Source organism: Micropterus salmoides, unplaced genomic scaffold, assembly GCF_014851395.1.
Source record: "Micropterus salmoides isolate LMB-PRFRI ecotype aquatic unplaced genomic scaffold, ASM1485139v1 Ms_hic_scaffold_10, whole genome shotgun sequence".
Classification (NCBI taxonomy): domain Eukaryota; kingdom Metazoa; phylum Chordata; class Actinopteri; order Centrarchiformes; family Centrarchidae; genus Micropterus; species Micropterus salmoides.
Window position 1 is genome coordinate 22,614,929 of NW_024040041.1, and position 26,453 is coordinate 22,641,381.

Genomic DNA, 26,453 nt, shown 5'->3' on the forward strand with positions numbered 1-26,453 from the left:
TCCGGTTTTGAACTGCCCGTGGGAAGAATGTAGCCTACATGTGAGAATCTGTACATTCTTGGTTAAAAGCCATGTGAAGTCTCTTTTCTCTTTCGTCTCCTCTCTTCCTCTGTGTATCTCTCTCGCTGACTCGACCTGCAATGCTCAGGGCAGTTAACGGCTCTGGCAATGCTTAACAATGCACAGACTTGATTGGCTGAGCAGAATCACATGGGACGATTAGAGCCCATGCGATTGGTCTGTGAGTTTCCTGTGTCGCTGAACGAGGACAGTAAATGCTAGAAAAGCTGCACATTATAGAATAGAACACTGTTTAAAAATATGGAATTGAAAAATGCTGGGAATAAAAAGCTGCACACAGAAAGATGTCTTTAATCTACAATCTTATCATGGGGGTTCTTGGAAAGCAGTAGCCTAAAGGTAAAAACAAGTCAAGAGTTTCTGTAACACATCAAACGTATTGCCATATGTGATATTCACTTTTCCTACTTTTTAAAAAGATGCCTTGACTGCTGGAACCAAGTGAAAAGCTTTTGTAGCCAGTCGGGACAGTTTGGGGAAAGCACCTAAAGCTGGACATAGGTAGGCCAGGCAGAGGCCAGTCATGTAGGTTAAATTATAAAATTATTTCCTCTTTTTCACCTCAATATTCTTTCTCAGCAGTTTTAATATTTGACATTTTTTCGGCATGTTCTTTTCACTCTTTGCTGACTAGTTTTGGCTTCTTGTGCACACATGTTGCTCAAAATAAAAAGTGAAAGTTTAGTTAGGCTCCTATTTTTAGATAGGCTACTCTGAAAAGGAAATATTAGCCTATTGTACTTGAAGTCAGAACTAGCTTCTATGACTCTTTGACTCAGACTGTGGGCATGCACTCAAAACCCAGGTGGGAGTTGTTGAATAAAACCTACCCCTTTTTTAGTTAGCTTGACATTATGTAAAAGGCAAAATTGCAATGGAATGTTTCTCTTGTGGTAATTATGAAAATATGACACATGTAACTGCATTCCCATGCTGTAGGTGCACACGCCGACTGTCCCATTGAGTTGAGCCCCCCCAGGGTTGCGGTGAGATATGGAGACCCAGTCTCAGTCAACTGCAGCATGCATGCAAGTGTGCCTGAGAGTATGTTTGACGGAATGGGCTGGGAGGCTCCAGGAGGCACAGGGATAGTGAAGAATGTCAGAAGTTTGAATTGGACTCCGAAGACGCTAACTGAATGGGACATCAGACCCCAATGCTACTTCAACCCATTAAATGATAGTCTTAAACAGTGCTTCAAAGACCTAATAATTGTAATTTACAGTAAGTCTTGCTTATTTTCTCATAGAACAGAATGATACTATGACTAACAGAATCTTCTTAATTTGTACAATAGGCTACAAATCCAATGCACGTTAATAACCATTTTGCACATAGTCTATAGGCCTAATTATTTTTAATATATCTTGCTTATTTCATATTTTTATATTGATATAGGCTTATATCTATTTCTACTCACCCAGTCAACAAAGCAAATCCCTTGTATGTGTTAAAACTACTTGGCAATAAAGCTGTTTCTGATTTATTTTTCTCCAGCATTCCCAGAGACCATCCGTATCAGCTCCAGCAGTGGCTCAGATGGTGTGATGAAGGAAAAGGAGGACTATAACATCACTTGTGACATCCACAATATAGCCCCTGTTCAAAATCTCACTGTAAAGTGGTACAAAGGAGATGTCATTGTCCGAACAGACACTTTTGACAATCCCAGTAAGAAACCAGTGAATCAGTCATCTGTCCTCAACTTTACACCAACTAGACAAGACGACAGAGTCACATTCAGATGCAAGGCACATTTGAACCTGGGGCCAGAAGAGCCACAATATAATGTATCTTCACAAGAGTATAATATCACAGTTCACTGTAAGTATATCATGCGTACTCACCTATTTATTTAAAATAAATGCATATTTAGGCTATTGAGGTAGTTTGAAATGGTGAATGTTAATGACTATTATTTTGATCAAATAAAACCCAAACATTTGACAGTTTCAGCCTCTAACCTGTGAGGATTTGCTGCCTTTCTTCTCTTACTATAGTAAACTGAGAATACCTCTGTTTTTTATGTTTAATAGACCAAACAATTCATCGATTAAACGCACAATATGTCATTTCTGCAACTAGGGGTCTTTCACATAAAAACAATAATAAAAGACATACTTTGATGATGTCATTAATTATCGTAGGATCACGTTGTCTTCACCACAATGCAGTCACCGTCTCCCGATTAGGATTCCTTCAGTGTTCATAGTTCAGAAGGTTTTTACTGAGAAGTGAATTATTTACAGAGGTCTCCTGCTCTCCAAAATAAATGGACCAGGTGATTAAAACTGTTAAAAACACTCAATAAAACAGTTTCATGTAAAAAAAAAAAAAAAAAAAAAAGCTTGCTGCTAACATTTGCTAAGCTTGCTTTTCTGATAACTTAAGATACAGACATTCCAGAGGTTTTGTATCAGGAGGTGAATTGTCCACAAAGGTTTCCTCTTCCAAATAAACAGAATCTGTAAAAACATTGAATAAAGCAGTTTTACTTTATGAATCAGTATTTCACTGACGCTGTTCAGTGACAAGATGCTGCGAGACAAGGTAACAATAATGTTTGCTAAGCTTGTTTCTTTAATAACTTCATCTTCATCCAGATGATGACCCAGACATCCTAATGTATGAAATCCATCATCTATAGTTAAAAATGACCAAGATCTAAAGAGAGTATTGTAAAAATGAGGCTTAGAACAGAATAAAGACTCAATTTATGACAGCTTCTGGCAGACAACCAATGCCAATGACAGGTGACCAAATGAAATGCATTGTTATCTTGATTAAAATTTTTTTTGGAAATACAAACTCAAGAAAGAATCTTACATAGCTCTCATCATTGTTTTTGACATTTTAATGCAGAAAGGTTACATATTATATCTTTAAATCAAGAAAATAATCATGAGTTTGATCGATAATGAAAAGAATCGTTAGTTGCAGCCTGAATGTTTTTACAATACTACAATTTTACTTTACTAGTTTTTCCAACACGTGCAGCTATAAATGATCTTGGCCTTAAAAGAACACATGTCTAAAAAGGGGAAAACACCCACATTTCAGTCAGTTCTCTTGCCTTAGCTGTTTTTAATCTGTTAAATAAAAGCACAATAGTATAAATAGTTGCTTTGTTTGCTTCTGTTTAGTTGGACCAGATGTACGATGTTCCAGTTCTGCATTACTGGAAGGGGAAACTTTGGAGAAGCTATGCAATGTGACAGGAAATCCCAAACCAATTGTCAAATGGCTGAAAGACAAAAAGCTCACAGACCCGACCGTCCCTCTGAGTAGGGAGAATGCAGGGCTGTACACCATTGAAGCTAATGGCTTGTCATCCATCCAAAAGGAACTCCTGGTTACTGTACTGTGTGAGTGTCACATCCAGTCACCAGCACAAACAGCCACATAAGCATAAAGAAACAAAACATTTTGTTTTGGGAATTATGTTTTTTATCATTTTTATATTTTACACACAGATTCTTTGGGTTGCACTTTTCATTTATCTCCAGGATATTTTATTTAGTGCCTTTTTCAGTATTGCTTATATGTGCAAATGGATAGATGCACAAATAAAGCTTGGTCTAGCTGCTACCAGAGTGCTAGATGTAGCGGTAGAAGAAGTACTTAGATCTATAAAATACTAATTTTGCAGATAGTCCGTAGTATTGTATTATTGTGTTTTTGCTTTCAGATGGACCAGAGTTGATGTGTCCAAGCACTTACACTGGAATGGAATACGCTCCTCACAACTTCACCTGCATTGTTAAGGGCTATCCTAAACCTATGACAGTCTGGTACAAAGATGGTGAGAAGGTGGAGGAATTTCCGGAGAAATTCACGAGACGTGATGCAGGGCAGTACTTGATCACAGCTTCAAACAATCTGACAAGTGTGAATGTCACAGTGGAGATTAATGTCATTTGTAAGTTATTTTGATAAAAATCCTTAATACCTACTATTAGCAGGAGCGATTCTGTATGCTATACATAGTGCATTTGCTTTTTCTCTGACATACATTCTTTAATTGTTGTCTCTAGACCCACCATCACAGATAGTTGAGCTCGAAGATTCTGAAGTCAACCTTGGTTCTACTGTGTCGCTGAAGTGCTCCTCCACGGGCAACCCACGACCAAAATATTTCTGGAATTATTACCGGACTGCCAATGTGATGGAGGAAAATGAAGATGGAGTGTCCCGTCTTAACATCCGCAATGCTACTGCATACAACATGGGCTCCTACACATGTCATGCCACGAATGACAGAGGAAATGTCTCTAAAACAGCCAGAGTCACTGTAAAAGGTAGGGTCAATATAATGTATATACCACTTTAATGTACTCAGTAACTGTTAATGCACTCTTTTAAAGAGCTTCAGAATTAGCTGCACCACTTGCAACAGTACTTTTATCCTCCTTTTCCCATTACTTTACAAAGGCAGGTGCTGGAAAGAGCTGTGGTGCTGAGCATACTGTTTGTTGAAAGCTCAAATTATTGAATATACATATAATGGAAGCAGTGTTTTGCACTTTGAATAGATTTTCAATATTTACAGAGGAACAAAAAATCAATTCCCTGAATCTTCCCCTCGAGCTAAAAGAGAGTACTGAGCAAGCACACTGTATGTTGATGTACAGTATATTTCAATAAACATATGAAGCAGACAGATAACAGATGAGGACTCACCAAGTTCAGTACAACAGCCCTTGTACTTGACAATGCTGTGATAAAGGGACTTCTAGATCTCAATCTCCTTCATCCAGCCCTCGGGCACATAACCATCTTTTGTTTCACAGCCTTCACTGCCACGCGCTCTCCAGTCCCATCGTGGGCCGGGTCATAGAAGTAGAGAGTCACCTTTCCAAACTGACCCTGGAGACAGAAAAATTAGATTGCTGTCTAACGTACAGGGACCTGAAAACTACTGGTGATGTTGTATTAGTACTCACCTCTAAGTCCCGCGTCTTTTTCAGGTAGTGTTTATGGAACACGGTATAGGGTCTTTTAAGGGAGAGTTGAAAATGTCTCATCAACTTGCCATGGACTTCGGTACAGACATTCATGTCTCCGGATCAATTTTAACAAATTTGGCAGTCCCCTGTCCTATCAGTTCAGAAAATGAAATTGCTCAACAACTTTGACTAAGATGGTGAACGTGGCAAACATTATACCTGCTTAACATCAACATGATAGCATTGTCACTGTGAGCATGTTAGCATGCAAAGCACCTACAGCCTCACACAGCCGCTAGCATGGCTGAAGTCTCTTGGTCTTGTTTTGTATATTTACATTATTTTTGAAAGCCACTGTTACATGCTTTAAAAAATCATTCTGAATGTTTAACCCCCTATGTGCTCTAAAGTTGTATTCTTAAGTGGGCATTTGGATATCTGAACTAGGGATGGGACGCTCGATACTGACATTCACAGTACAACTGCTGATGCCACTGTGGAGGCTAAAAATATTTGACAGACGCTTTTGTTCCAAGGACACGTATGATCCTTTGATATATTGGCAGGAGCGAAGTGCTGTGTATCTGCTCGTATACCTGTATATAATGGCAAAAAATACTTATTACTTAAGCACTTAAGTGCTCCATGTGAACACATTTTTTCATTTATGAAAAGAAAAACAGCAGAATATTTCTGAATAAAATTCTTGACTTAAAACAAATGTGAGACATTGTTCCACTTTTAATTTATCATTCTTGTAAAAAAAAAACTTCAACTTTACTCAGTTAAGAATTTTTAATATAAATAACTGAATTAATAAAAATGAGTGCTGGTTATTATTCATTATTATTACACTAGGGCCTATATCTTTCCTGCTATTTATCATTACACCTCTCTGTTAATAAGCTACTGTATAATACTGTAGATATCCACATTCCACATTCTTAGATTCATTTGTATACTTTTTATTATATTCTCTACTCGCTAAATTCCACTGTTATTGCCATTCTGAGTATCTGTAACAAAGAATTTACCCTGTAAGTATTCTGGTTCAAAAATATGAATACGCTGTGGTTAGTGGATAAGACGCATCCCTTTGTGAGATCCCCCTAGTTGCTCCAGAGGCGCGCGACCTCTGATAGCCTTTATATAGCAATTCTAAGTGGCTTTGGATAAAAGCGTCAGCAAAATGACTGATTAGGCTTACTTATGAAACAACACACGGATGTGTTTTATTTAAACACACTTTTATTACAACCCCCATCTGCTGTCTCTGACCATCTGAAAGCGTTTATGTGTTTGTTGTATGGTGATTTCTCTGAAATCGTGTTGGTCACGTACGTTGGTCAGTCATTATTCGAGATGACGGGGGCTTTCGCCGACTTCATAGTCTAACGTGAGCTGCAGGTGACTGCAAGGGCGGGGTATGAAAACGGCGCCGTAAAGTCGGAGACATTTACCTGTATGAGCTGTGAGCTGCGACAAAGTACTTCTAGGCTCTAACTTGTCTCTGGTTGATCAATGACTGATCTCGCGGCAATTGCAAAGAAAAATGCCGCGAGACCAGGCAAAAGTGTGGTTCCAACTTTGTGCAGCCTAGGTTATTACAACGTATGTATCCGGTAAAAACACGTTTGAGAGATTTAGATTGAATATCGAGTAGGGGAGACCAGGGAAATTGTAACACTCTGACTTCTTGCATTTAATGAAATATTTTAGTCTTGTTCTTTTAAGTGAAAATATCTCAATTTTATCAGAAAACGATTTCTAACCAGCATGCATCACGTTTAGTCAGCGCTGCGCAGCGCCGCATGAAGTCAAAGGCACCTACTGTTTCGATATCAAAAGGGACCAGTAGATGCCACCGTGGAGACGGGTGTCGGAGTCCATGGTCGGAGTGTTTCAAAGCCACGACACAATTGCTTTGAATGTTTCAATTTGTCAGTGGCGGTCAAACTATTCAATAATAATGCTAAAACCAAATCACTGGTGTCCTGCCCTAAAGTCTAACTTGTAGCCAACTTCCACAACCAGCTAGGAGCATTTACAGACACAGTGAGTGTGAGGGCTTGCTGTGTGTGAGTGTGAGGGCTTGCTGTGTGTGTGTGTGTTTGTGTGTGTGTGTGTGTGTGCGCCCAGTGTTGGGGGGAGGGCTGCTTCCCAGTTTCCTCTCCGGGGATGATGTAGAGAGCTAGGAGCTGTGCAGGGCATGCAGCCATAGCCATAGCTTAGCTTAGCTTTCTCCCAAAAAGTCAACAAGTCGCCGCTGGCTCGCCCCTTGCAGCCGAGAGGAAGCAGGAGAAACCTCAGAGCCGCTTAGTGTAACAGAAGAGGGTCGACAGCTGTCGGGAAAAAACAGACTTTATTCCAATGGGCGATTTAAACTCTCTTTGTGTCCTTTCAGCCCTTTTGACTTTAGAGCTGCTGACGCTTTCTAACGGGACAGTGTCGAGTAAGTTGTGCCAACTGGGAGCTAGTTATAGATGTCATGTTTTCTTTCCTGCCGAGATTGAAAAGCTCGATTAGATTTAACTTAGGAACAAAAGATGGCTTGTTTTGGTATATTTATGTAGCCTTCTGAGGGATGATAAGGTAACTTTAAGCAACACAGTGATGTTTTTTTAAGTTAAGACGTGACTGGAAATTCTGTTTTTAATGGCAAATTCATGTTTTTAAACTGCTTTGAATAGGGACAAATGATTAAGTGAGAGTCTGTGAATGCCAGTGGAAAATCATGAACATTGCTATGTGGTGTAAGGTGTGTCTGATCATTAGTAGCCTAAGCATTGTGACCTTTTGTAGGCAATATTTTAAGCCTCATCACACTCTGTATTGTCTGATAAAATTCCCGATCACTTTTGTTGGTTAGTTAGTTATATTAGATGGGAATGGGCTGGGTAGAATGTGACGCATTTCACAGAAATATAGGTATTGCTGAAATGTCCAGCACAAAGAAGGGTGGGCAGCAAGTGCAGACTTTCCTAAGGGGAGGGTATTTCCTTCCTGAGCGTTTTCCTGTTACCTCCCGAGACACAGATTTTGTTCCACACTGTTTCACAACAGCGCTGGATATTAAAAAACAATGTGTTAAGATAATGAAACTGAATAAACTTGGTCTGGAATAAAATTTATCGCCCTCAATCATTCCACAGGTGCCGAGCAAGAATGCCCTATTGAAATAACTCCAGACAGGATGGTGATACAATACCAAAGCAGAGACCAGAATGCAACATGCAAGTCAACATCCACCGGCTCCAAAAATCTACAAGAAATATACTGGCAGGGTCGGCCAGATGTCAAAAGCAAAATTTGGCTTGTTGACACCAATAAAGGCTGGGACGTAAGGCCTCTTTGTATTGCAAATTTTACGGGAATAGGACAGTGCCAGAAAAATTTAAACATCACTCTTTACAGTATGTATTGCTAACTTCTTTTTACTTTAACTGTCATTAACTTTAAACGTGTTTCTGAAATATCGGAACTATCCTGAATATTTCTCTCACCACATAAAATCACCTCCCCAGAAACTCCAGACAGTGTCTCCATCCATCGTGTGGATAACGTGAGCTCAGTGGTGGTGGAGGAGAGAGAGCTCCAGCTGCAGTGTGACATTACCAACGTTGCTCCTGCACAACACCTCACTGTGCTGTGGTACCAAGGGAATGAAACCTTCAAACCACTTGTCACAGGTGGGGAAACTTTCTTTACATTTTCTGAGGCCAAGGACATCGAGCAGTGCTAGTCAATCTTGTAGATTCATGGTCTGTAGAAAGTTATTTTCATAAGTACTGTGGACTGTGAAGGAAGTTTGTTGAAGTGATAATGTTTTTCTCGCCGGCCTGATGTGTCACAACCAGCTTATCTATTATTCTAGTGCGTAAGTGTTTGACTCCTTTCAAGATACTCTAAAAACAAGGAAATAACTTCTTTGGTTTGTATTTTTGAAGCAGACAGGTCTGTCCTCATCAACATAAATGCTTTACATCATGGTATAAAATAAAGGGAACTGCCAAAAGGTCGGGCACACACGTTCACTGTAACAGGTTTTAGTGTTTATTTTCTTAAGAATCCAGCATTGTGTAAAATTCAACTCAAGACATCAGTTTATGTTGACAGCAGAGAGAGAAATACACATATGTTGACAAACCAAAAGAGTCATGCTTGACTGTCATTATCTTTAAATTGTTAAAATTGAATTTCTAAGGCAAAATATTTGGATCTACTTTTTGTCGTTTTCTTACTTTGTATTTCTCCCAAAATATTCCATTTGTCCACCAGGTCCAATGAAAGTGACTAGCTGCCCGCCTGAGAACAGCACAAACTGTAACGTGAATGTGATCCGATCCCCGGTAAATGTGTCGTCTACCATTAGCATCTCTCTGAACAGAAAGCATAAGGGAGCGGAGTTGAGATGTGAGGCTCATTTGGACCTCGGACCTGAGGGACCACAGCCTCCTCCAAACATGATGTCCAGCCCTCTCAACATCACTGTCTACTGTGAGATCACACTTGCATTTGCTGCTCACTAGTAACGATTAATGCAACACTGTAAGATCAAGTCATGGTGGACATCGATTAATCGATTAGTTGTTTTGGTCTGGTGGAAAAATGTTGATGAATGTTTCAAAAAGCCCAAGACGACATCCTCAAATGTCTTGTTTTGTTAACAACCCAAAGATATTCACTTTACTATCATATAGGAGTAAAAAATATTCACATGTAAGAAGCTGGAATAGGAGAATTTTGAAAAACTACTCAAATCCATTAATCCATTTTAAAAATAGTTGGCAATAGTTGACAACTAATTGATTAATCACTTAAGCTCTAGAATTAGGGGCTTCACAAGTGTAGTTATACTAAAGGTACTGTAAATCTTTTGGGGTCACAGTCTTTGAATAGTCTTTGACCTCACTCTGCTCTATTTGCCATTATTTGACAACAGATAAGCCCGTCATCAATACCACAAAGCTTCCAAAGACAATCCCAGTGTTCAGAGGTTATCCAGAGGAGCTCGTTTGTGAATCCGAGGGTCACCCACCTCCAAAGATCCAGTGGCACTACAGCTCAGACAAACAGCCCCATGTGACTGGAGACACACTCATTGTGTCCGAAGCAGGCCTCTACAACTGCAGCGCCACCAATGACGTTGGTTCCGTCTCCCGTGAGGTCGAAGTGATTTTAAAAGGTAACGACACTCTTAATCTAAACTGCATTTTGTAATTTTTAGAAGGGAAAAAGTGCACGTCTTCTTATAAAAATGTATTATAGATCTTTTTCCTGAAAATTTAAAGTCCCCGATTTGTGAAACCAGGGCCGGTATTTATCAAACTTCTCAAAGTGCCATTTTAGTCTAAAGTGCTGAGAATTCATGAAATTTACTCCAACTTTCAAACTTAAGTATAAAAGCAAGTCATCAAATTTCTTAAAGCTAAGGATCACTCTTACTCTCCCAGTTAATTAAGACAGCTAGAGAGGTCTGTCAAGTGGTTAGGAGTTGCAAGTAGGGTCTTGTGATGGCACTGTGGAGACAGAGACATGCGCAAATCTATCAGGAGAGCAAGAATGTTTCTGAATTATTTGACGATGCGCAGTTCATAGGACAGGGTCGGACGCGCAGGCGGCATCTTTATTAGTGAGTTGGTGAGGGACGTCGTCTCAGTACTGACAGTAATGCGTTTTCAGCTAAAGTGACAGTGGTGATGACACTCCGTTTCTTTGCCACAGGACAAATGTAGCAATGTTGATGATTTGGGGCCATCACAACCATCATTAAGCCGAATTGTCATGGAAACAGTTATGGCACTTACAGCTTTACTCATTGTCAGGCGTTTCATCGACTTCCCAACAACACGCCCCATAATCTAACAGAAGCAAACACAATTCATGCGAACAGCCGGCTTGCCAGGAGTAGTAGGTGCTATTGAAGGCGCTCATATAAAGATAAACTTTTTTATCTTTCATTTATTATTGTGTATATCATAATGTATTATCTTGAAAATTCCTCATTACAGGTGAAACTCGAAAAATTAGCATATCGTGCAAAAGTTCATTTATTTCAGTAATTCAACTTAAAAGGTGAAACTAATATATAGACTCATTACATGCAAAGTGAGATATTTCAAGCCTTTATTTGATATAATTTAGATGATTATTGCGTACAGCTTATGAAAACCCCAAATTGAAAATCTCAGAAAATTAGAATATTACATGAAATCAATAAAAAAAAGGATTTTAAATACAGAAATGTCAGCCTTCTGGAAAGTATAATCATGCATATGTGCTCAGTACTTGGTTTGGGCCCCTTTTGCAAGAATTACTGCCTCAATGCGGCGTGGCATGGATGCTATTAGCCTGTGGCACTGTTGAGGACCAGGATGCTTCAATAGCGGCCTTCTGCTCTTCTGCATTGTTCGGTCTCATGTCTTTCATTTTTCTCATGGCAATGCCCCATAGATTCTCTATGGGGTTCAGGTCAGGCGAGTTTGCTGGCCAATCAAGCACAGTAATCCCATGGTCATTGAACCAGGTTTTGGTAGTTTTGGCAGTGTGGGCAGGTGCCAAGTCCTGCTGGAAAATGAAGTCAGCATCTCCATAAAGCTCATCTGCTGAAGGCAGTGCTCTAAAATGTCCTGGTAGACCAGCAGATGACATGGCTCCCCAAACCAACACAGACTGGAAACTTCATACTGGACTTCAAGCATCTTGGATTGTGTGCCTCTCCATTCTTCCTCCAGACTCTGGGACCTTGGTTTCCAAATGAGATGCAAAATTTGCTCTCATCACAAAAGAGGACTTTGGACCATTGAGAAACAGACCAGTTCTTTTTTTCTTTAGCCCAGGTAAGACGCTTCTGATGTTGTTTGTTGTTCAGGAGCGGCTTGACAAGAGGAATATGACATTTGAAGTCCATGTCCAGGACCCGTCTGTGTGGCTCTTGATGCAGTAACTCCAGCCTCAGTCCACTCCTTGTGAAGCTCCCCCACACATTTGAATGGCCTTTACCTGACAATCCTCTCCAGGCTACGGACATCCCTGCTGCTTGTGCACCTTTTACTTCCACACGTTTCCCTTCCACTTAACTTTCTATTAATGTGCCTTGATACAGCACTTTGAGAACATCCAACTTCTTTTGCAATTACCTTTTGAGGCTTTCCCTCCCTGTGGAGGGTGTCAATGATGGTTTTCTGCACAACTGTCAGGTCAGCAGTCCTCTCCATGAGTGTGAATTCCACTGAACCAGACTGAGAGACCAATTAAAGGCTCAGGAACCATTTGCAGGTGTTTTGGATTAATTAGCTGATTAGAGTGTGACACTTTGAGCCTATAATACGGAACCTTTTCACAATATTCTAATTTTCTGAGATTTTGAATTTGGGGTTTTCATAAGCTGTACGCAATAATCATCAAAATTATATCAGATAAAGGCTTGAAATATCTCACTTTGCATGTAATGAGTCTATTTAATATATTAGTTTCACCTTTTAAGTTGAATTACTGAAATAAATGAACTTTTGCACGATATGCTAATTTTTCGAGTTTCACCTGTATATTAAATGTGTGTTGAATATAAACTCCTCTTAGGAATTTCACCATTCAATGTGAATTTATATGAGAATATTCTTAAATAAGGAAATCTATTCAGTTATTGGTCCTTGCCTACGTCATCATCCAAATCCTGTTTGCAGCACAGCAAAGTGTCGTAAATCAGCACTAAGACTGACACTTAAGATTTTATCCTACATTTCACTCAAATTAGGACCATGATGCTTGATAACTAACTTTTAAGCACAGCTTTGAGCCAAGAATTTTTTTTTAACTCTTAAGTCAGTTTTTAGCAGTGTTCTTATGAGTAAATCTGAGAAGATTGATAAATACGGGCCCAGATCTCTGGCAGAAGGGGTTGAAGCCATTAAATATACTCTTATCCCATATGTACAATTTAATTTCCATGTGTTTCTGTTACTCAAAACTTTAGCAAAGCTGCAAATTATTATTTATTTATTTCCCCCCACAATTTCTCTGTGTGACTGTAATCTAGAACCTTTTATTCAGAGCAAGGTTGTACCAGTGCATATTAAATCAACAGAAAAAGCGAGAGCTGTGTAGATATAATCGTGCTCAGGACAGTGTACATTTATGCATTTTATATTTTATGTGTATAAGTAGAAATTAACCTCACGTAGCAGAGCAAAAGCCAAAAAGCTTCATGAAGGATTCTATCCAGCCATATACAGTACATTTATATCAAAATGGAGCCGTGTGATTTCTCTGAGCGGTATCGTACAATGCTGTTTTAGACAGAAACTAAAAGGCAGAAGGCTGGTGCAATGGTCGGAGATTTGTATATAATATGAACACAGTGACTTGTTTTCTGTTGTCAGATGTTATAACATGAGGGGCTTCCAGTTTTCACAATAATCATACAAATACAATTAGCCTATCTTTTTGTTGGAGGATAGGTCGTATGTTAAAATTGTAAGTAGATACCTAGCAACCTTCTCATAATTTTTTATTTCTGCATCCATATACTTTAGTAAAGTGCATCTTCATTGATCCTGCACTTGTGTTTATAGCAGTGTGTTTTGAAATTCTTAAACATTAATATGTTGCGTTGGATTGTTTTCATTACAGAGGACTACCTTCCCCTCATAGCTGGATTTGTGGCTGTCACAGTAGTTGCCATCTCCATCATTTTCGTCTTCATCTACTCGATCTACTACAAGAACACCAGGATGCGCCACTACAGTCTTAAAAACCCCAAACTCAACACCAACAATGCCAACGTAGCTCACAACGGCTGGGACATGCAGTTTCCTATGACCAAACTGTCTTAGCAGTGTATCTGTTGATAGCACAGAATGGAGAGCTGACCACTCTGAACGAGCTGCATCTCTTATGCCAACAGAAACTACATTGTTTGAAAAGTCTGAGTGCCACTCCGCCAGCAGGCTCTCATTGTTTGTTCGGAAATCCCTTCCTCCAAACTTCACACGCACTGTTATCCTTGCATCTATTTTCCCACACATAATAGTATTTTACCCAGCGTGGAATAATCAAATAATGAAAATGAGCAACTTTGGCATGAGATGTACGTTTTTATATTTACTACTGGATTTTACCTGTTTTCACTGGACACTGGACTCAAAATTTGGTTCTGACCCGCCAGATCAACCTTTTTGATTTTTTTACAAGCACAAAGGGAGTTTGATATGATTATGAATGTTTTTTTATTGACCTTGAGTTTACCAGTGCTTGCCCCCTTAATTTTCACTCAAACTACAAATGTGTGTATGTAATTATTTTACAAACCAAACATGATTTTACCATGCATTAAATTTAAAAGTGGTGACCCTGAGGCTGCTGTGGTTTTAACAGTCACACTAACAGGAAATGTGCCACTTCTTATTGGCCTCTGAAGGTGTGACACTGCGGCACTGTGAAAAAGGAGAGCAGCTTTGCTCAGTTTGTGGACACTATTGCTTGTGCACGCTTTCCATTGAGCCCATTGTCGCTTCAATATTCTTTGTAAGCCACTCGTGCACTTACAGCCTTCTCTGTGCCTTGCCCTTTGTTGTGCCATACTTTGTCAGGCTCCGGCCTTATGGGACAAATTATCTTGTTCCACAGTTATATGCTTTTGTATGAGTGACTGCAGGCATTATTGCCTAATGCCTATCAGAACTGTATATTCGGGATAATATTTTATGTAAAAGCAAAGCCTTATATTTATTTATGAAACAGTAAAGATGGAACAGTTTAGGGTTGAAAATGGACTGCAGACAGGTATGTAAACATTACAAATGTTGGAAAAGATAATGAGGTTGAAGTCCTACCTGGATATAAGAACATTAGGATATGTTACACATTTGTGAATACAGCTGTAAATATTTGACTGGTGTAAAACTGTATTTTAATATTAAAAATATTCATTGTTGTTGAAATCTTACAGGCCCGACTATGTCTATGGTACGTAAATATATATATATTTATATAACAGAAGCTGCTAGTTCTTGCCTGGTAAATTCACCTTAGATCGCAACTGTGACCCAAACTTTGAATTTCTGTCTTTTTGGAAGGAACAGAGGACTAAAGAAGTTATAGATATGGTATGTAAATTGTTATAGTTCTATAAATATAGGCCTATAGGCTTTTCTTTACAATGACTAACAATCTTTTCATAATAGCATATAATATTTATTTTTCGTAAATATCTAATCCTTTGCACACGAACACAAACACAAAATGAATGACAAATGCTTTCAGTTTCGTTATAACACAATTTTCCTCCACATCAATCCAAAACTGGGAGCTCGATTTGGCTGTGAGGGTGTGGCGGGTGTATAGTGTCAGAGCGAGGATTACCAGCAGAAGGAGAAGGAGCAGTCTACCCTGCCGTTATGGCGGGTGTATAGTGTCAGAGCGAGGATTACCAGGAGTATGGCGGGTGGATAGTGCCACGGATAACCTACCAAAGGAGACGGTCGTGTGACAGCTACATGTGTGGATAGGCTACTCCGTCGCCAGTGCACAACCTCGTTGATAAGCCCGTCGCCGTCGGGCTTGTTTTTTTTTTTTTCTCAAACTTCTTCTTTTTTCTCTTTTTTATTGGTGGTTGGCAAAGCAAAAAAATGAATATTATTCAACATATAGCCAAGCTTTTTAAAGAAAATATTCAGATGGCATCTTAAACATTTTCATAAGAAATTGTGATTTAATTACATATTTTACCAGTCGGCCTAACTGTAACAGATAACACTTACATTTATTTTGTAATTAAATTATTTGACTAAATTGCATGTAAGTAGTTACTCCCCAACACTGCTTGTATGTTTGTCTACAGTTGAACATTAAATGGTGTTCTTCTTGGTATAGAATCATGGGAGCTTTATATTATGAGCATTAACAATAAGCTATACAGAGTGGGAAATTACGTTTGTATCATTGTATAATAGTATGCTGGTTTCTCTTAGTGTAGCATCCCGATGGAAAATTAAGAACTTCACTGAGGGTCTTAAGATTTTTAATTTGCTGTCTTGTAACAATGTAACTGCTAAAAAAAAGTGCAGACATAAGGCAACATAGTATGTTATAACTCCTTTAGGATTACACTGATTAGTAACACATTAGCATGATCAAACTAATCCAAATCATTATGCAGCAATATACATTTAAAATATATTGTTGCCAATAAAATAACCAAAGGCAAATGCCCATAACAAATAATAATAATAATTGTTGGAGCCATTCTGTGTATAGCCATGGGTTGGCGCTGTGTGCAGCCACAAGTCTACTTAAGACATTGGGTAATTAGTGCAGGTGTGGCGCACTGCGAGGTGCATGGTTTTTGACCGTGAGGCACGGCGTGTAATTATGGAGACTGACTTGAGTTAAGTTATTATTGAATAAATGTTTTATTTTTCGTTATATTAATAAATGGATTGGCATATCCGGCGTTAAGTTCAGACTTTTTAAAATTTATTATTTTATTTTATTTTATTATTTTAAGCCACAAGGAAACAGCACGCCCGAAACACGTGTGCAAAACGACTTAAATGTGCGCCAACAATAATAATAGAAACTGATAAGCATGAAACAGCTCTAATACTTCAGTGATTAATAGCTGTAGGCCTAATACAACCATTTTCACATTGTGGGGAAGTGAAAGCATTATATTCTTCAGTGGAATTTTATAGGACAGTGAATCCAAACAATAAAGCACAACACAGGCTATGAACTGTAGGATACTCCAGAGTTCCCATTCACCACAAGAATAAAAGCATTTAACACAGGCTGTACAAAGCATGACTTGAATTCACTCAATAAAGTTAAAATAGGAGTTACACTGACAATGGTGTACTGGTGGCTACGTACCTAGTGATGACGTGTGTATCACATGGTTGTAAGGCGACGTAACTAGTTCAGATGTATTTAGTAGGCATATATTTATACAGGAATTCGAACATGCGCCGCCATGATGTCGCCGCTGGAAGACGTCGCCGCCGGAAGACGTTGATTCCATACACTCGCCGCCAAGTCGCCGCCGGTCTCCCGTCTGCCGTCCCAATCGCTCCCATTCAAAAATCCACACGGTCTGGCAGCGACGGCAGGGTAGACTGCTCCTTCTCCTTGTAATCCTCGCTCTGGCACTATCCACCCGCCATATAGCTGTCACACGACGGTCTCCTTTGGTAGGTTATCCGTGGCACTATCCACCCGCCATACTGAGGGTGACTCCGACCAGAGTTCACTCCTTGTCGGAGTGGAAGTGGCGCGGATCTAGTTTCGGAAAGGCCCTCTGGGTGTATCACAGTGATTAAATGGGACTAGAGGTGTGTTTAACGAGGAACACGTAAATGCATCATCAGATATTTTTCCTTTCGGGACTTTCTATGAGCTCACCTGGTGGAAGTTACGGCACAAAGCGAGGAGGGACACGGTTGTCAACTGGACCATTTTTATATTTTCAATTAGTAAAAGTGTTGGCACACCGGCGAAATCAGCATGTTGTTCTTCATATTCAGCGCCTTAATAGCGTGTACAGGTAGGCTAACTAATTTATGTGTTCTTTAGCTTTAATTGTGGTGCTACATTCAAGGTAAGAGTTACTTCCGTTATTGTGTCTGGATAGTCTGTATCTTACAGCTGCGACCTACGCCCATTGTTTAATTAACATTAGTCTGCTTAAAATTCATGCTCCCAATGATCATATTGTGGGATCAAATTTGAACCACCACATGTTTTGGTAGATTAATGGTAGACCGATAATCTGCAAGTTGCCATAACTTTTATAATGTGTAAACTTTAGTAAGTCGATCGTTACCTCAAATCCCACTTTTGGACAAAAGGGCAGCAACACACAAGGCATGGATTTGAGTGTAACAAAAATATCTACTTGTTTCTTACAGTGCGTTTATGCAAATTGTTAGGCCTACTGTATTTTGTCAAACACTTTATTCAAACCTTTTCAAGCACCATAAAGATAAGGACCCGACATATTTTCACTGGAAATACAGTTTTATGGTTAAAAAACATATATTTTGGTTTGTTTTATATCTGTGAGATCGTTTAACTAACAAGTCAGTGGGGTAGGCCTACTGCTATTCCAGATTATCCAAAACAATGCTGTATAATGCTGGGTAATACACTGATTTGTACATGGCCACTATTTGTACTTTGTGTATTACTTCTAGGAAAGCATGTGAGTTCCTCCTGTCTTGAGATGAGCCCTCCTAGAGTTGTAGTGAGATTTGGAGACTCGTTCTCAGTCAAATGCAGCTCAAAAATCAAGGCAAGCGGAATGGGCTGGGAGTCTTCAAACGGAGGCATACCGCTGAGAGAGAATGCCACTTTTCTTACCTTAAAGGCAACCGCTGTGAAAGAATGGGACTTAAATCCAATATGCTTTATCAATCCCTTTGGCAGTGACAATACACAGTGTTTAGAAAGACTACCACTCACCATTTACAGTAAGTAGCCCTTAACTTTATCTGAAGTTGACAAGTAAGCCCGTTGTAGTTTTTGATCATTCAATACTACTGATGTTTGGACTTGTCACTTTTTTACACAGAAATGCCGGACAGTGTGTCGATGTCTCACCTGAGTCAAATGGTCCCAATGGTAGAAGGTCAAACTTACCGCATGCAGTGTGACATTGTTAATGTTGCACCTGTAAGAAACCTTTCTGTGAACTGGCACAAAGGAAATAAGGTATTCTATACTCAGACATTTGACGAGTCCCATCAAACTCCAGTCAATATGACATCAGTCTACAATCTGACCGCCCATAGAGATGATAATGGTGCTCAGATCTGGTGTGAAGCAAAGCTGAAATTTGAGCCAACAGCACCAAATCCTCCCGCAATCCAATCAAATTCACATGAAATGAATGTACAGTGTAAGTTTTGGCATCTTATTATTAATTATTTTGTAAGAGAACATTGGGTGTGTTTTGACTTTCTCTGATTGTATTTTACTTTCTATTTTGTCTTTTTCTCTCTATCTTTATTTTTAATTTCTTTTTGACTTCAGACCCACCAACCTTCACTGGGCCTGCAAATGAGACGCTGGAACTTCCAGATCGTAGTAAAATGATTTTAAATTGCACTGCCAGAGGAAACCCAATGCCAGCATACAGTTGGCATGTTCCACATCCAATACAACAGTCGAAGGAGGACCAAAATGAGAATCAACCTATTTTGACCCTGTCCATTCAGCTTCCAGGGACCTATAACTGTACAGTGGCTAATATCCGGGGCACCAAGACCAAATATTTCACTGTCATCAAAGCTACAAGTAAGATATTGTTACTAAAGTAATTATGTTTCTGAGCCTATTCTAATCCATTATTGTCTTGCAGTGTTAAATATTCTATAATTTCTTAATGCTGGTTTCCAGATAGACACCCTGGGATCACAGCTTTTTCACTGGATTTGAATGGATGTATTGTTTGTTTTAATTTTTACTTTGGAATGTATGGTCTGAACAAATGAGCTGAGAAAGAGAATGTAACTCTCCCATCTCCAACAGGGGATCAAACAACTTTTGCAGCCTTGGTTGGAGTATTTGCGGCCCTGGGAGTCCTGCTCCTCATTGGCGGGGCTTTTTTTGTGACACCTGAAGGCACATTTTCCTTCAGCAGAGGCGGCTATCTCAGAGGACATCCTGCCTCATCAGGACCTGTATGAAGCTGACTTTTTTTAATTCAATTTTGCATGGCTTTACAATGAAAGTGGTGCTTTTTAATATTTTTGTGCTTGGAGAGTCCGCTGACTCATGCTTGGCCACTGCAGCTTTAAAATTACGTAATCCCGGCAACTGCCTTTTAAAGCTCAACTAATCAACATTGTTATATTAACAAACGGTACATTTACATGCACTCATGAAATCAGGTTACTTAGAGTAACCTAGTTACTGCAAATCTGCATGCAGCAGGTTGGTGATAAGATTTTTCCCCCACGCCTGATGTTATTTTGGAAGCATGAGTCACTTATTTCAAATGTTGAGGTAATGTAGGAGCAGACTAACAGCACGATGAGAGGACAGACAGAGCCCAGATTTTCTCCAGTTTTATGTCCTGTACATTTACTGTATGGTTCACTCTGTCGCTCTCGTCAACTTTGTATCCACCGCCAGCGGCAAGTTATTTCCAGCAATAACAAAAAAACCTTAAACCCTCTGTATGCTATCTGTCCAACAATGCCATTTGAACATAGCAAAGACAGATTTTTTTAAAGAATTGGTGTGATCATGGACTGTATGGTGGAGACTAAAAAGATCTGAAAAAATAATATCTATTGGACACATTAGATGTAAGACATTTATAGGGCAATGATAAGCAGTAGGTTTGTCAGGGTGTAGATTTTTTTTGTGCCGCCATGTGGCCAGAAACTTAATTTGGGTATGTATGCCTGTCGTCACTCAGTACTGTTCTGGGAAAATCCTATTTTTATTATAAGTCACAGGAGAGGTATGACTGGGAGCAACTTAATGGTACTGATTCAACAGTCATTGTTACTTTATTGCTAGCATGACTGCCTTGTTATTCTTTTTTCATTTTACAAGCAACACAAGAGGTCTTTGTACGAGACCAATTTTAAGGAAAAAATTTAGTTGCTCCTCATGATGTTTTCATGCACTCAGGATTGTTTTGTGTCTATTTTGTACTCCATACAGCACAGTCCAGCTAGAGTAAATACTTGAGCGTGATCTGAATACTCCAATGGGGCACATTGTTGATAGTGAGTTTTTTTATAGTTATTATACATTTCATTTTTGTATGTGCATAAATTATGCTAATGTCATGTTCTGTAAAATAATATTTACCAAATATTGTTTTGTGTGTATGCACTGATATGACTCTTGAATGTTTTTGCACTGAAAAGATGAACCATGCCATTTTTATGGTGTGCCCACAATTTCATTTGATGAAAGTTTGTTGCTTTATTGAAATGACCCAAATATGAGCCACTAAATCCTGTGTGAGACATACAATCTGTCTGAAGTACAAAATGCTGATTTCCATTTGTAAACCTTTGTTACTGAATGAAATGAAAAGTAAGTGAAATGAAAGTTTAAATTGAGAGATGTTATTTTCAAGGGAATATTGTTTAAAATGTTCTGTAAATGCATTGTGTGCATGAACAGGTTTTGCATATACATCAACATCACTTGCTAAATTAAACCAACATCTCTGTCCTTTTGCAGAATAATGATTGAGGCAAAGTCAAACCAGTGTCTTTCATCAATATGTTTCACTGCCATCTTTTGTCAACCCCCCAGACCCCCTTTCAATCTGGCTTACATTATACACTGCTGAGACTGCCATACTAATTAGTAGTGTACAAAGAGAACGTAAAGGAGAGCATTTGTTGTCCTGTCTACGGTTGCCAAGATAAATCTATTTTTTCTGAACCCATGTGACCATGTTCTTTATGTTCAGTCCCTGTCATTCTCACTAAAGGTCTTGCCAGAAAGCACTGTTTGTGTATGCTCTGACTGTGTTGCTATAACAACCTGGCAGAGTGGATATTGCTCAATTTGTCAGGGAGTTTAAAAAAAAAAGTTTTATTATAGACACACAAACTTAACACATTTCTCTAGAGAACTTGAAGAACAAGCAGCATATTCAAAGTGAAGTGAGCATGAACTCTTAATCTGTGCATTGAGATTCCCAGCTATGCGCTCTATAAATACACCAAAAAGCATCCAATTACTTTCTCACTTGCACTGCAGTAGCGGTGAGAGCGGATATGCTGTGTAGCATTCTGGTCACAGTGCAAGTCTTACAAGCTACATGCTGCACCACACCAACACTCCTGCCTGCTGGGAATTCTCAAAGCATGGTGCTCAGAAGCAACAGGGGACAAGCATGCAGGCAGGACTGAAAACGGGCTTTTGTTCACAGCCAGTCACGTTTTGACAGCAAGAGGAGATAAAATAGTTGGTTTGACAGCATAACATGACTGCACCTAAGGCTGGAATGCAGACATAAATGTATGTAGACAACATGAAACCCTTGACTCAATATAACAAACAAGTTCAGATATATGTTCAGCTTATAGAAGAAGGGAAAGTTTGGACTACAAAAATAGGCTAGTTTAATGATTTGAACTTTACCACAATTATTATAAATGTATTGGAATACTTCAAAAGAGACAACTTTGTATTTTGCTCTGCACTATAATGAACCAGATATTGAAAACGTATGTATTAATCTTATTTCCTAACCACAATATTATTTGCACACTAGTACTGTGGTATTGTATGTTTACATAAATGCTAGTTAGACATTTGCTGTGGTATCTGTAGGACTATAATTGTTGCTAAAAATGCTTAATAGCCTATATAAGATCAGTCCGGCACAAAGGCTTGTTTCTCTTTAGAGGCATACCACCTGTTAAATTTCCCTCTTTCCCTTTTACCCCCCACCCACAAAGTCAGCTGGGATGAAGGGGGCCCTTTTGTTACAACATAGTTCCCTGCAGAGTAACCAAGCTTGTCCAAGTTGGAATTTTCTTTCTCTCGGCCCTCAACGACAGCTCAGTAAATAACATGGGGAACAACTTTCTTCAATGGATTCTGACGCTTTGCATGTTTTACTCAGGTAAGACGTTGTAGGCAACATGCTGTGCTCGCACTTATTTTTAAAGATGAGGTTTTGTGCAATAGTTTTCTCATGGGAATAGCGGTGTAGTGATAAATGAAAGCGTAGGCAAACTGTAGTCGGCGGTAGTATGCATAAACATAAATATATTACGTATTCCTAGATGATGTTTGGTGCAGTAAGTGTCTTGTAAATATCGTGCTTTAGTGATAAACGGAAGCGTAAGTTAGGTTACCGTAATTATGACCTCCAGTCGGTGATAAAATGAACATGATAAGGACCATCAGTGCATCAACAAGCGTTTGTTTATTTTTCCAGTAAAAGACAGTCCTCGTGGAATTAGACCATGTGTACCTATTTTAGATCTTTGTAGCCTAAAATATACCTATTTGTGTTTAGGTAACTACGCTACTTTCTGCAACTTTTTGTTTCTGCAACATTGTGACGGGCTATCTGTTAAGCTGTAGGTCTAATTCTGAATAGGCCAACATTTTGTTGCTATAGCATAGAAATAAATAATTTAAAAGATATCTATCAATTCAATATTATACACAGAGTGTTTGGCGAATATTAGGCTATTCCTGATTTATTACTTGTGATTGTCCTGTGTGGGTTGTAACAGGGTTACATAGGCCTAATACCTGCAGCCTTCTTGCCTTTACTCTACTAAAGTGCTTTAAGTGGAAAGAAGGTTGTGGTGGTGTTGAAGCTGGCTATCATGATGGTGGGTGCTTCTGTATGTCTCAGTGTCAGGTGAAGGTTGCTCCCTAATCCTCAAGCCCTCCAGGGTGGTGGTGGGCTTTGGGGAGCCGGTGTCAGTCAGCTGTGAAGCCGCTCGCCCGGTACGTGTCCTGGGCTGGGAATCGGCCATCAGCGCTGCACACACTCAACAGGACCTGTCTGTCCAGTGGAAGGTGGACAGTCTCATTGATTGGATAGAGGAGCCTATCTGTTATGGTGTGTTCTTCACAGCTCCGAGACAGTGTGAGGAAAAACTCAACCTGGTTCTTTACAGTGAGTCAACTGTTGTTTTAATAGGCCTATACATGTGGAAACTTATTACTCACATAAACCGGTTTGAATGATGTGAACTTTGTGTATTATTTATTTAGAAACCCCGGATAGTGTCTCCATCAGGCCTGTGAACCACACTGGCCCCATGGTGGAAGGGAAAGAGTACCAGTTACTCTGCGAGGTTCAGAATATTGCTCCTGTTCAGTACCTCACTCTGAGGTGGTACAAAGGGCAGACTGAGGTTTATAACCACTCCTTCTCTGACCTCACATCTTCCTCGCCCGTTCAAGTGTCCTCTATCCTCCTGATCACACCAACCAAAGCTGAGAATGGAGCACAGTACAGGTGTGCAGCAGTGCTGGAGCTCGGTCCAGAGGGACCACATCCACCTCCTACTGTGACCTCGGAGCCTCTTAATGCCTCTGTGTACTGTAAGTCATGAAGGGTCCGTGTACGTTCTGATAGTTTGTTTTTTCGTTTGAACCAATAAACGAACAAACGAGAAAACCACCTTTTCTTCGTTTGTCCTTTCAAACCAAAAACGAAGAAACGGGGAAAAAAAGACTCGTTCTCCCGTTTTTGGTTTCTAAATCCAAAAACGAAAAACGACTAAACCAAATTCAAATAATAGTCCGATTTTGGTTTTATGAAATTCCTATTTTCATTTTACGTTTGAAGATAGGCCTAGACGTTAAGAAAAGAAGGACCGGTGAGCCAGGTGACCCGGAAGTAAGAGTATAGACATTAAAATAAAAGCCAAGAGCGGTCGGATCTGTAACATTATGCAGCACTAACGTTATACCAGGGTGATGCTAGGTGAAATTAAATAAATACACCTGGACCGAGAGAAATACGTTAGCAACAGCAGTTGATTGCATGCACTATAATATTGGGCATTTATTCATGTAAACATCAAGAGTCACGTTTTTTAAACACATTGTTTGGTGCAGTACAGTTGGTAGGCTAATATAGGTTAACCTAAGAAATGATTGTGTGTTTAGAGTTGTTACTGTCAGCGCTATATGTTTAATATTAAATAAATATTTAATGTGGTTTCCACCGTAATGAACCAAGCTGTTCCCCCTTTCTACCTGCAGGTGGCAGGATTTAAATGAAGGCCTGTACTGTGTCTTTATACTGTGTGAATCTTTCTCCTCCATACACATTCCAGTGTATATAACATATAACACTCCCATTGGGTCATGCAAGAAGAGAATCCATACAAGTCTTTCCGTACAACATTTATTCAACATATATAGCACATACATGCGTTCAAAGGCATTGAATGTACAATTTATGGCTGCAGAACCTTGACTGTGAAGCCATGAGGTGACAGTAACAACTCTAAACACACAATAATTTCTTAGGTTAACCTATATTAGCCTACCAACTGTACTGCACCAAACAATGTGTTTAAAAAACGTGACTCTTGCTGTTTACATGAATAAATGCCCAATATTATAGTGCATGCAATCAACTGCTGTTGCTAACGTATTTCTCTCGGTCCAGGTGTGATTATTTATTTATTTAATTTCACCTAACATCACCCTGGTATAACGTTAGTGCTGCATAATGTTACAGATCCGACCGCTCTTGGCTTTTATTTTAATGTCTATACTCTTACTTCCGGGTCACCTGGCTCACCGGTCCTTCTTTTCTTAACGTCTAGGCCTATCTTCAAACGTAAAATGAAAATAGGAATTTCATAAAACCAAAATCGGACTATTATTTGAATTTGGTTTAGTCGTTTTTCGTTTTTGGATTTAGAAACCAAAAAACGGGAGAACGAGTCTTTTTTTCCCGTTTCTTCGTTTTTGGTTTGAAAGGACAAACGAAAAAAAGGTGTTTTTCTCGTTTGTTCGTTTATTTGTTCAAACGAAAAAACAAACTATCAGAACGTACACGGACCCATGAGGCTATTTCCGGTCTTAAGAAGAGTTATATGGTTAGTAATACATTGAAGATGGTATATATAATCCTTCTGATCTTTTCTCTAGTCCCCCCAATGTTCCTCAGTCCTGAATCAGAAGTTTTGGACCTTATAGTGGGTTCTGAAATGACCTTGAACTGCACTGCCACAGGAAACCCAACACCTGTGTACAGCTGGCAATCCTCCCATGCCATTCTGGCAAGGATGGAGGAAGAAGCAGTTCTTACCTCGTCCTCGCTTCTCCCAGGGACCTACATCTGCACTGCCTCCAATACACTGGAGAAGAAGAGCAAGGAGTTTATTGTCAAGGCCAAGACCAAAGGTAGAGGGGAAAGTGCACATGTGCAAGTTGTCTCTTTATCCTGCGTCCTAATCAGCGTCTTCTTTTGCTTTCACTTAGGTATTTGAAACAAGAGATCTTGAGATGGGATCAGATGACCACATTGGACACACAAGGAGAATTAAACTAAGGGGATTTTACTGTTGCATCTTTGGAGACGGAAATGACAATGCATTCATGATTCAACAGATATTTATGAGAATCTTGGTATCAGGCAAAATTAGATCTCTCTTAAAGATCTGAATAAACTATGTTCGATAACTGTCATTTAATTTTTCACTATTTTCCCATTTAACGTGTTCTGTGAGATAGATCGGTGGTTTAGTATATAATACACTTTTTGTGCTTTCCATGTGATATCCTGTATCTAATTTATATTTTTCCTAGACTTATTTTCCTATTAATGAAATTATCTTGTAACATTACAATTGTGTAGCTATACTCTTGATAGCTATAGCAATGATGACTACATTATCATTAATGCATCAACTTTAATACTGAATGTTAAAGATCAGCAGGCCACTACTGTAAATATGAACA

The 26,453-nt window shown here is 39.3% G+C and overlaps 1 protein-coding gene and 1 long non-coding RNA gene across 2 annotated transcripts; one reads left to right on the forward strand and one right to left on the reverse strand.

Moving 5' to 3' along the window:
- Positions 1-1,020: 1,020 nt before the first annotated feature.
- LOC119917902 (hemicentin-1-like) lies at positions 1,021-26,453 on the forward strand (the record flags this gene model as incomplete). Its single annotated transcript, XM_038738320.1, is given in 20 exon segments — positions 1,021-1,305; positions 1,579-1,905; positions 3,225-3,446; positions 3,770-4,000; positions 4,116-4,379; positions 8,180-8,440; positions 8,552-8,716; positions 9,306-9,524; positions 9,970-10,212; positions 13,659-13,860; positions 17,193-17,215; positions 18,218-18,493; positions 18,595-18,921; positions 19,056-19,319; positions 19,554-19,708; positions 22,476-22,629; positions 23,377-23,643; positions 23,742-24,074; positions 25,641-25,895; positions 25,974-26,453. Coding segments are annotated over 20 exon segments (4,481 nt in total), but the record flags the coding sequence as incomplete, so codon positions are not given.
- LOC119891234 lies at positions 4,744-7,249 on the reverse strand. The gene is made up of 3 exons (XR_005442413.1): positions 6,859-7,249; positions 5,025-5,178; positions 4,744-4,947 (listed from the first exon to the last, which is right to left on the reverse strand). It is a non-coding gene; the product is annotated as an uncharacterized LOC119891234 (long non-coding RNA).